At 42.8% G+C, this 12,696-nt stretch overlaps 1 protein-coding gene across 1 annotated transcript in view; it reads right to left on the bottom strand.

Annotated features, from left to right (window-relative positions):
• Positions 1-12,696, bottom strand: part of LOC117521658 (collagen alpha-1(XI) chain-like) — a 221,153-nt gene that overhangs the window by 189,183 nt on the left and 19,274 nt on the right. The window contains 2 exon segments of the mRNA XM_034182979.1: positions 2,351-2,513; positions 9,127-9,340. Coding sequence (XP_034038870.1) covers positions 2,351-2,513; positions 9,127-9,340 — 377 coding nt within the window.

Below are 12,696 nucleotides of genomic sequence, written 5' to 3'. Positions count from 1 at the left end.
TTATTACAAGCTTAATCTTAACCCTAAATCTAACTGCTGTTGACGTTCAGACATTCTTTGCTTTTGGCCGTGTTTTAAAATAAATTCTCAATAGTTGCGCTCACTGTACTGAAACAGTCAGCTGCAAAAAACAACAGAAGTACAAATCCTTGAATGCTTGAAGGATAGGAACCAAACTTGCATACAAATGTTTCCAGTAAATCTTATTTATTGTCACGTTTGACCTTTTCATCTATTAGCCTGGTGCTCTTGCCAATCAGACCCATCGTTTCAGACGAGTGGAAATGTCCAACCTGACCTGAAGGCAAACAGTGCAGGCTGTTCTACTTAGCAAACATTCCACACCCAGACATCAAAGCTGAGCAATTGTCTTCTCAGCTAACATTCTTCTCACATTTTCCACTCAGCTCAAAGCTACTTGTGCTCAAATCTGTCCATCTAACAATAAGTTCTTCAGGCTTCTCGCTCCCCGGGCGCTAATGGCGACTTCTGCTCCTACTGGCAATTAGGATGGGTTAAATGCAGTAGACACATTTCATTGTGCAGGGAACATGTTCTTCTGTGCATATGACAATAAAATTCTTTTGAATCCTTGAATCCTTTGAATCCTTTTCCTGGGGGTCACCACAGCAGATCTGATATGGATCTGGATGTTGATTGGCACAAGATTTATGCCAGATGCACTTGTTGATGCAACTCCACATTACACGTGGAGAATTTGCATGGATGGTCTGGTTCAAATGTTCTGTTCGAAAGCAAGTGCATTAACCACTTCTCCACCATGCTCCCCTTAATTATTCACCATGTTACACAATGATACTATATTAGGCCCTGTGTTCATATAGCTTTTTTCTGGGTGTCTTTTCAATTGCTCTAAATGAGAATGGAGCATAAGCATCCACTACTAGAAAAAATGCCACACACATCTTTTTTCCAAGCAGACTGCTTTGTTTAATGCACCAGCTCTGAGGACTTTTAACTTGAAAATCCCAGAAATTTTCGGAAAAGATGCTGTGACGTCACTGCAGTGCCTTTTCATGCAAATGGGAGGAGAAGCTTATTAATGCTGATTTGTCAATTCAAATCTATCACAGGAGAGACAAAAAGTTAGCTGTGACAGTAGACTGGACAGATGCTTGGTTCTGGCTGAGGGTGAGCACTTTTTAATCACCGCTCATTGCTTTGTCAGCCAAATTATTCTAATCACTTTTTCATACGTCAAAACATTGTCATTATTATTATAATAATTTTTTTTTCTAATGTACAAAAAGCCTATAAAAATACAGTGAAATATAAGTGTTCATGTGAAAGAATACATTTTCTGTTCACATTTTTCACAGGTGTTTACCGATATTTTGGGTTACGCATTGCACAACACAGAATTATATCTTCTTTGTGTCAAGAATGTATCATCAATTTTTAAGAAAGAAATATGTGCTCTACAGTGCAAAACACAGCCTACAGCCTGAAATATAAAATATGTCCACAGGTGGCTTTAACCTAGTAACTTTTTTCATTGATAGGCAGATGCACTACCATTGCGCCACCACTGTGTTAGGTATAACAATAAGTTAACAATAACTTTTCGTAACAGGAGCACAAATTTATTGTAATATGTTCCGTGACGGCTGCACGAAATTAAAAGTGATGTGGGGGGTCTGGGGGAGTTATGGTTAGGGTTATTGGAAGGAGTAGGGTTAGATTATGGTTACGGTTAGGGGGAGGGGGAGGGTTAGTAATAGTAATATATAAAAAAAAAACCCTTGCCACTAAAATATGACTCATTTCGTGACAGGAGCATGAAAAAAAAAAAAACTTGTGAGATTGAGTTGTTCATTACCTATGTTCTGAGTCAGCAGGACATCTGGTTCAAACCCTAGGGCCAAATATCCAAAGCCAACTCAGCATTTAGAACACGAATAACTAATAAAAGACATAAAAAGTGTAACCTCACAGCATTTGGACCTTAAATGTCACACAGCAGAATTTTCTATTTTTACCATCTCAAATGGAATCCACAATATGCTTGTAATTACGGCAATACTTTTCCAGATAGAAAAAAAAATCCCTGGTATGAAGGTAATTTTCCCAAACACCCTCAGAACCTAATCTCCTTAATCCTGTGGTCAGAAAAAGTCATTACGCGTCAAGAAACAATGTCCTCTGTCAACATCTTGAAGAAGAATTTCACTTTCAGCCTCAGTGGTGCATTATCAGCATCATACTTCCACACATGTACATCTGCATATATCACAGGGAAAAACCTTAGAAGAACGCATCTGCAGCAGGGATGCAACCCACAAAAGCGAAAACACAAAATTCCACTGCAGCTAAAATGAAATTGCCTTACCTCAAAGACTTCCTCATCCAGGATTCTGGTGCCAAAGACAGTGATGCCTTCTGTGCTGATGACTGCCTGGTCACTTCGGCCGAGCGGCTTGGTCATCTTCTTCTTACAATCAACAATGATGGTGACACTCTTTTTCTCCACACTGATGGCTACACGATGCCACCTGTTTGGCAAAAAATGTAAAGAAGGAGATTAGTAAACCAACCAAGTACTGTTTAGGGAAATGTGCCTGTTCTTTTTCTAGAAGCACATTTTCTGGTGAAATGTCTTCCACACAAACCTTTGCTTCATCACAGATATCAGCCAGGAATGCAAAAAAGCTCTGACAGCACAAGTTTCAATTATGCTGAAAATAACAAGTTTAACTTTAAGTGTTGGGCTGCACTGATGCCAGTGCTTTTATTGGGCATAGTATCTGCTGTGAGGGGTGTACGGGGTGTATGGTAGAGGTAGTACCTCTGTTGGGGGGACATGTCGTGCTCTTCGGAGTAGTTCGCCAATCTTGGTCCTCACCATGCACTCAGCTCTCCCCTGTGGCTCCTAGCAGCTGTTAGCATGCAACAGCGGCCACACCCCGGGCAACGGCTTCGACTGGCCGGCTGAACCAGGCGGAGGGTAGCTGACAGGTCTAAAACCCTCAGTGAATTCGGGCTTGTCTACCCTTGCATGCGAAGACTTGATCCGGTGGACTGCGCGGAGGAAACCAACTGATTGGTTCAACGGGCAGAAAGGTGGACCCAGCAAAGCGCTGTGGAGCGCGAACAGGCCACAGTGAGACACTAAGGACACTGTTGGCCATCCACTGCATCCCGAGCCATCTCCAGCCGTCCTGACTATGTCTTGCCACTGGACACAGATGGGCCGGGATAAGAGAGTGAGGCTGACGACTGTGCGCAACTCTCCCTCACTTAAATCCAAGTCACGTGCAAGTCATGACTCCACCCTCCACACACCACCACACACCCACCACCGTAATAATAATAATAATAATAATAAAAAAAAAAAAAACAAGTCCTGTGGCGATGGGCGAGTGGTGAAGCAGCAGGTGCGGATACACTGGGAGTTGTAGTCACAAACCTGCACACAGGTAGCCCAGGGCATAGGGTCGCTCTCTACTGGGCTGAAGTAGCAGTGGAGTTCGGCAGCCCCCTGGGCGACTGAGCAGCCCTGTTTAGGATCGCTCTGCTCACCTCCACGGAGGAAGGGGCTAGAAAAGGTGCCTCAAACATAGCCTGCTTCAAACTCACCCCGGTAAGCATACCGCGACTTGCGGGGATCCCACTCAGCGGTCGTAACTCAGCAAAAAAGAAAGTGAAGGTATTAAATCTTGGCACATGGAATGTGCGAACCCTGCTGGATAACATCAAAGCAGACAGGCCAGAAAGAAGAACGGCGCTAGTGGCCAGGGAACTACAATTCGCTACAACGTGGACATAGCGGCACTCAGCGAAACACGTCTTGCGGACAAGGGCCAGCTCACAGAGCTAGGTGGCGGACACACATTCTTCTGGAGCGGTTGCAGCAGCACTGAATGGCGAGAAGCAGGAGTTGGCTTTGCCATCAAGTCCCATCTCGCAAGGAAACTTGCCAAGCTTCCAGAGGGCATCAATGAATGACTGATGATTCTTCAGCTCCCATTGGGGGGGAAGAAGAATGCGACTCTGATTAGCACATATGCCCCCACCATGACAAACCCTGAAGACATCAAGGACAAGTTCTACGAAGAACTCGACACCCTTATTGCAGCAGTCCCACAGTCCGAGAAACTTTTTGTCCTCGGGGACTTCAATGCTAGAGTAGGGGTCAACCACCAGACCTGGGATGGAGCCATTGGAAGACATGGCATTGGCAAGTGCAACAGCAACGGACTGCTGCTTCTGAAAACCTGTGCTGCACATGACCTCATTATCACCAATACCCTGTTTCGCCTCCCCATCCGCAACAAGACATCTTGGATGCATCCGCGTTCCAGGCACTGGCATCTGATCGATTATGTCATCACCAGGAAGAGGGATAGGCAGGACGTGCGGGTGACCAAGTCGATGTGCAGCGCCGAGTGCTGGACTGACCACCGGCTCATCGTCTCTAAGTGCAAACTTCGCATCCAACCAGCAAGAAGACCCCAGGGTCAGAAGGTTGTAAAGAGGCTCAATGTCTCGAAGCTGAAGAAGGTCGCTGACCAACTCTCCAGTGACTTGGATGACAGGCTGTCCGACACGCTGAACGACCAGGACAGCATTGAGGAACAGTGGGCTGCGTTCAGAGATACTGTCTACTCCACGGCTCTCGAACACCTCGGACCAACCATACGTAAAAACCAGGACTGGTTCGACGAGAACAAGGAAGAGATTCAGTCCCTGCTGACAGAGAAACACCAGCTGTTCCGAGTCCACCAGAACGACCCCTCCTCACAAGCAAAGCAAGATGCTTTCACCAACGCCAGGCAGAGGGTCCAGAAGAAGATATGCGAGATGCAAGATGCCTGGTTTAGCAAGAAGGCCAATGAAATCCAGGGCTATGCAGTCAGTCACAACACCAAGTGCTTCTATGACTCGCTGAAGGCTGTCTACGGACCTCAGTCCTCAGGCTCCTCCCCCCTCCTCAGTGCAGATAGGACCCAACTGCTGACAGAGAAGAAGCAGATACTGGAGAGATGGGCTGAACATTTCAACCAGGTCCTCAACCGCCCTGCCGTAATCAATGAAGAGGCCATTGCGCGCCTACCTCAAGTGGAGGTCAACGAAGACCTCGACACTCCGCCCACAGAAGATGAAGTCAGACAGGCCATCAAACAGCTCTCCTGTGGCAAAGCTCCAGGATCAGATGCTATCCCTGCTGAAGTGTACAAGGCAGGCGGCCCAGCATTGCTGCAAAGACTGACCAAACTCTTCCAGTCATTGTGGAGTGCAGGCGAGATCCCCCAACAGTTGAAGGACACCAGTATCATCCACATCTACAAGAGGAAAGGCAACCGCCAGCAATGCGACAACCACAGAGGCATCTCCCTTCTGCCCATCGTAGGGAAAATCCTGGCTCGAGTCCTGCTCAACCGCCTACTACAACACCTTGAGCAGGTCCTCCTTCCAGAAAGTCAATGCGGATTCCGTGCCGGACGTGGAACTATGGACATGATATTTGCTGTGCACCAACTTCAGGAAAAGTGCCAGGAGCAACACAGCGACCTCTTCGTGACCTTTGTCGATCTGACGAAGGCCTTCGATACGGTCTGCAGAGAAGGCCTGTGGAAAATCATGGAGAAGTTTGGCTGCCCCAGCAGGTTCATCACAATGGTGCGACAGTTCCATGACGGCATGATGGTGAAAGTTATGCATGATGGTGACGAGTCAGAGGCCTTCCCAGTCACCAACGGTGTAAAGCAGGGCTGCGTTCTTGCCCCGACACTGTTCAGCATGGTCTTTTCCGCTATGCTGACCGATGCTTTCCAGGACGGCCAGGACGGCATTCGCCTCAGATACAGGACTGACGGCGGGCTGTTCAACCTCAGGCACTTCCAGGCTGTCACCAAGGTGACAGAAACCGTCATCAGAGATCTATTGTTTGCTGATGATTGTGCGCTCAACGCAGCTACAGAACAGAAGATGCAGCATGAAATGGACTGCTTCTCGAGAGCATGCGACAACTTCGCTCTCACCATCAGCACCAAAAAGACCGAAGTTATGTACCAACCAGCACCCGGAAAACTATACCAAGAACCCCACATCACAGTGACAGGACAGAATCTGCAAGCGGTCGACAACTTTACATACCTGGGTAGCACCCTTTCTCGCGCAGTCAACATCAATACAGAAATCAACAACAGGGTTGCAAAAGCCAGCGCCTCATTTGGAAGGCTCCATGAGATTGTCTGGGAATGGAGAGGACAGGCTGAAGGTCTACCGTGCAGTGGTTCTAACCACCCTGCTCTATGCCTGTGAGACCTGGACTGTCTACAGCAGACATGCCAAGCAGCTCAACCACTTCTATATGAGCTGCCTCCATCGCCTCCTCCACATCAGGTGGCAGGACGAAGTCCCGGACACGGAGGTCCTTGAGCGAGCCGGCCTCCCCAGCATCTACACCCTCCTGCAGAAGACGCAAGTCAGATGGACTGGCCACGTAATTAGAATGCCTGACACTCAACTGCCAAAGCAGCTCCTGTATGGAGAACTGTGCCAGGGCAAGCGCTCTGTCGGGGGGCAGAAGAAACGCTACAAAGACTGTCTCAAAGCGTCCCTGAAAAACCTGGGCTTTGAGCTCACCTCTTGGGAAACGCTTGCCCACAACCGCCCTCAGTGGCACAGCAAGACCACCAGTGGCGCCCGCGCAGCAGAGGCCAGATGGATCGCGGACGCCAAAACAAAACGAGCCGCACACAAGGCCCGAGCTACCTCTACCTCCACCGCAGCACCTACCCATGTGTGTCCTGCATGTGGGCGCACCTTTCAAGCCCGGATTGGCCTCATCAGCCACCTCCGGACGCACCGTCACTGATTACCCACCTAGTGGAGCCATGGTCATCTTCGACCCCGAAGGACGAACAACATCTGCTGTGACTGTACTCGCATATGGAAGGAGTACGTTTTTGTGAAAACGGACCTTGATGGCCTTTAGAGAGTACCTGAATAAAAGAAACTGTGCTCAAAGTCAATGTATGTGAAGGTAATTTTAATTTATAGAGATATACTCAGATACTTACTATTCATAACCAGTATTCAACCACAGCAAAACATGGTATTGTGCATCCCTAATAAGGAACCATTTTAAGGTTGTTCTGTTTACGTTTGAGTGAATGATTAATGGCAACTTCAATACTATTCGCACCAACAGCTGTAAATAATTTACACAAGGCTGTCATGAAAATTTTGTGAGCAATTCCTTTGCTGTTATTGTGTGACAAACATGATGAAAGAAAATCCTCAAAGCTGTTAGTTTACTTGTCTGGAGTAGCCTGGCGTCCAGAAGAATCTGATCAGAGGTTGTGTTTGAAAATTCATCTGGCTGTACCAGACTACGCCAGAGTCACAGCATGCTTGATAACTTCAGGCAAAGTAGATGGTGCTTTGTTTCTTTCTCAAAAATATACTGTATAGACCAGTGATTCACAAACTTGGTGTCGTATCCCCCTAGTGGGTTGTGAAGGTCCTGCAAGTGGTCCGCGAGAGGGCTTCACTCTATGATCGTAGCGCAAGTAGGTATCTGGCAATGCCCCCACCACCCCACATACAGACACAAAAGCACATACGACTCCCCAAACACATCCCACCCAACCGGTGGGTTTTTGCTAGTTAAATAAAAAGTCTTGATTTTGAATTTTGTAATAAAATGGTTCATTTTTTCGACGGAGTTTTTAGGCCACATTGAATCCTTTTTTTTTTTTTTTTGGACTTTGAGAATAAAGTCGTAATATTATGAGAAAAAAATCATAATATTACGAGAATAAAGTCGTAATTTTAAAAGAAAAAAGTTGTAATATATTATGACTTTATTCTCGTAAAATTACGACTTTTTTCTCGTAAAATTGTGACTTTATTCTCATAATATTACAACTTTATTCTCAAAGTCTTAAAATTACGACTTTATTCTCGTAATATTAAGACTTTATTCTCATAATATTATGACTTTATTCTCATAATATTATGAGTTTATTCTTGAAATCTAAAAAAAAAAAAATTCTATGTGGCCCTAAAACACCGTCGTACATTTTCAACTTGAAACCGAGACATCCAGTTAGGGAGCCTCTCGCTTGCGTGCTTGGCGTCATTGGAAACAGCAGCTCAGCTGTCAGATTTCCAGGGAGTGAAATGGCCACTGGAGGTAAATTCCACGCCATATCGGTAAGTAATTTTGTTGTCATTGTTGTTGTTAACCCATGAGGAATGAGAAGGAGTGCTGCAGCGGTGTGAATGTTGATGTAAAGCCCCGGTCACACAGCACTACGAAGGACACCGAAATCAAAATGAAACAAGAAATCGGGACTTAAGTTGACTTTCAGAGACATCGTTTAACTGTCATCCAGCTTCGTTCCTGTAGCTGGCGCTTCGTCAGAATTTTCAAACAGTTGAAAAATGTGAATGAATCCCGACAATAACTTCAATTCATCTGTATTCTGGTTTGCTTTCTGTCTTGACGGTTCCTCATTGTTGGCGTAGTTTCCGGGCAAACTTTGTTCCCGGGCAAACTTTGTCCAACCTCCCAAGTCCGACATCTTGCACAAAGGTTGACAATATTTGAACGGATCAATAATTAAAGATCTGACGAGCTGAATGTGACTCGTCCATGTGTAGGATGAAAAACAACATTGTCATACAGAAACAATAGCAGCCAACTGCGTCTCCCTAATTGGAAAGAGTTGTGACGTCATCAAGCATGTGTGTAGGTGCTGCTCTTGCGGCAACTTGAAAATCATCCATTGTACACTGCAAAAAAAATTTTCTGATTATTTTAAAATATAATCAGAAGTTTTCAAATAAAGCCAAGGGATTTAAATTATTATAAGTATCAGTAATTCATCATATATTTAGAAGTACTTCATCTTACTCTCATTCTGAGTAGTCTACAGCAGAATTTCAGATTTCAAAGTGGGTGGCAGTGTTTGGGAATGGCTGCTACAGGCAATTATTTGGTGAAAATGATCCTCTAAATCATATGGTACATAGACGAGCTTCAGCAAACTTTAGTTACATGTTTCGTTAGTGGACCCACAGCAAAGATCCAGGATCAGACAAAACCTCATTTGACCTTCAACAAACCCTCTGGAGAACCAGTTGGCCACTTACTTGCCATCAGCAAGATTGATGGAGCGGAACAGGGGGTACTCCTCAGGGACAGGCTTGCCATGCTGATCCTCGTACAGAAAAACGGGGGCTCGTCCGACTTCCACACCAAGCTGCTGAATACCTTGCTCATTGTACACGGACAGCAGGAAAGACTGGAGGCCTGTTTTGGGCTTTATGGTAAACATGATAGAGAAATCTTCTGGGAAAACTCCTCCTGAAGATGGAAGAGGCAGCAGACACAACATTTGGCATTTTAATAAGTGGGTGTAAAGATACAAGACGGGCACATAAACATTTTTAAAGTTTTGTCTCACAGTGCTTGGCCCGTGTTTCCGAACTATATATAGAATTATACCATGACACTTTTCAATTTTACTGAAAATGTTCTGGGACTACCATAGCTCCTGAAGCTTATTCCTTATTCCAATCCATAGTTTTGGTATGCAAGGGTTTTATTCATCTCTCTGGACTTTCTAAGGAGTTTTTGTTACTATCCTTTAAATTTCAAGCTGATCCACACCAGCAAATGGACATTTAGCCAATGAAGTTTATTGACTTGCATTTCCCACTTGGACCCTGTGAATTAACTGGCGATTTCATTTAGTTTCTGCAGTCATGTCACAATAATAACACCCACGAACAACCAAGAATTGTTCAAGAAAGCATTTTATGCCTGACATTAAAAAAAGGCTAAACTTTTTATCTTTCTTTTTTTAGTATTTGACGCTTCGACTTAACAGAGTACATGCACAGAAAATGATTATGTAATACTATGATCTTTTACTGCAGTATGATAACCATGCATACTATCTTTTTGAATTCAATTGATTTGAACATCTTTAGAAATTGGACAAATGCTAAAATGTGAAAACTGTTTTCTATAGTCTGTACAAGTTAAGAATAAATTTACCAAACCTATACTGGCATTATTTCTTGTTCATGACAGAATATGTATGTATTATATATATATATATATATTATATATATATATATATATGTGGGTGGGTGTGTGTGTGTGTAAAAGCAGATATATAGAATACTGTGCAAATGTTTTAGGCACCCACAGTTATAATAAAAGTAGCATTTGATGCGCTCGCCCCGTAACCCCCCCCCTTTATTGGCATGTCAACACAAAATCAGTTAAAACAAAAGTGAATATGTGAGCTGTATTTTTTATTCAATAATAATAATAATAATAATAATAATTATTATTATTATTATTATTATTATTATGTCTTTGTACATAGTAAATTTTGCTGAGTAAAATTTACTCTGCCGGAATAACATTTGGTCCCAGTCTAATACAGTAAATACACTCTATTGTAGGGTGAAATCAGCTCTACCGTCTTGTCAGATCTAGCGTTTCTACTCCAATAAGAGTTCATTTTACACTGTGATAGAGTTGATTTAGTGCTGAGATAGTGTATCTATTTAACTCTATTTGGACTGGGACCAAATGTTATCCCAGCAGAGTAAATTTTACTCTGCAAAATTTACTGTGTAGGAGTACTGGCCAGTAGAATACCACCCAAACACAACTGCAAATGATCATGCAATATTAAAATGATTGTGAAACACAATTACTCATACTGTAAATTGCTTTTTTCTTAAAATAGTTTTTGATGTATACTCTTGTGTGACTTATATATTGAAAAAAAAATCACACATTATTAGAGCCCAGTTTTCATATGATATATCATTAAAGCTGACATTCATCACACATTTCATGTATCTATGAATACTGATCCAGTATTCATCATTTTAAAGGTTTTTATGATGCATTAAATGTGCCTAAAACTTTTGCACAGTACTGTATAAGCTAGCTGACATTTTTGTTCCTAAATGATCTGTCTTTCATATCCCACTCTCGTTTACAGCAGTTATTCAGCAGATTTAAACCCACTTTTAACCGATGTATTAATCTATTGCAAGGCACTTTGTGCTCATGAAGACTGAAGATGTTTAGCTTTTGTTTTTAAATCCGTCTTAATCTGACAAAGCTGTTTGAATTATCAAGAGCCAAAAATCCTTGTTTTGACAAATCTCCTAACATTCAGGCTTCAACACTAAGGCAGCAGTGCCAGTCTTACGCTGAGTTTATTCCTATTATTTCTTCCACAGACGAACATGAGGCAACCACAAAACAAAAACAATTAAAAAATATGACCATTGGTGAAAAAACTGTACAGATTGCGGGCTGCTGAAAGCAGTGAAGATACCAAAGCTTTTATAAACCTGGTTTGACAGCGCTCGCATGGACTCGCTCAGATGAAGTGTGCTGCTGTCTCAACACATCAATCATCCACAAATGTCAGTTCAAGTACAATTTGATCAGATTTGGTTACTGAATTAAATAATGATGTTTACTACATCTCTAACTTTCTTTTTGCAGTTTAAACCAAAACGTCGTATTGGAGCATGATTTGTTCAAGAAGCTGAAGGTGAACTTGACATGAGCTGAAGGCACTCTGAAGACGTGATGTATCCCATTACTTTTACAAGAGCCATAAATAGAACTATTTCAGCCTACATATTTGTAAATGTAACAGTCCAGTGAAGAATAAGGCTAATAAAAGAGAATTTCAAATATCACCACCTTGATGGACAAAGCTCACTGAGGGCTGCATTTATTCAGCATGTGTTCCTTTGTCATTGATGAGATCTCAAATATATACATACATACATATATACAGCTTCATCAGCTTATCTGGGATTGGGTGGCGGGCACAAAAATATATACATGACATCAAAAAGCAACTTCGGTTAATGAGCCATAAAAATAAGGCTCTCACAGACCCTGGCACCCATCACAAAGAGAGTCAAAGAGTCCCCCAAGACAGGGAACCTGACCATCACAGGTTACTTTTCCAGCAAAAAATGGTACCCATTTACAGCTGGGTGGATAATGTGTCTTGTTCAAGGACACAGACAGGTACCCTGAATCTGTTACACCTGGACTCAAACACTGATCTAGAGGTCGGTAGTCCAAACCCTATGCCACACTTGCTCTCCAAGGTCCAGCAAAGGCCTGTGAAAATAACACTGTTTGATTTTTGTGTCCATAACTTGACCCCTTTCTTGTTGTAGAACTCAAGTCCACATTAATTGGTTTTTATGTTTCTGGAACCCTTGAGGGATCAACAAAAAGTTAATTTACATTAACATGTCCTCTGCTATTTTTTTTTTTTTTTTTTTTTTTTTTTTTAGTAATTAACTACTTTTTTTTAAGTCCAGGAGAAGGTAATGATCAGATTAGAGGAAATGTCTTTGGCCATAACAAAGATTAACAAAGATAGTCACCAGGTGGATTACATATTAGACATGGCGATATTAGACATGAGCTAGTTGACATTTTTGCTCCTAAATGTTCAAACCTTCATATCCCACTCTTGTTTACAACAATTATTCATCGGATTTAAGCCTCTTTTTAAACTTGTAGCTAAAATGCATGTGATTTTATTCTATTCCAGTCAGGTATCAAGTGGAAATCAAAAAGATGTTTATGTTTGTCCATATGGCATTTTTTCCCCTGAGTACCAGTGTCTTAAAGCATGCAAATGGATGCATATA

This window comes from Thalassophryne amazonica, chromosome 12, assembly GCF_902500255.1.
Source record: "Thalassophryne amazonica chromosome 12, fThaAma1.1, whole genome shotgun sequence".
Lineage (NCBI taxonomy): Eukaryota > Metazoa > Chordata > Actinopteri > Batrachoidiformes > Batrachoididae > Thalassophryne > Thalassophryne amazonica.
The sequence above is the reverse complement of the archived record's forward strand: the minus strand, read 5'-3'. Positions and strand labels throughout refer to the sequence as shown.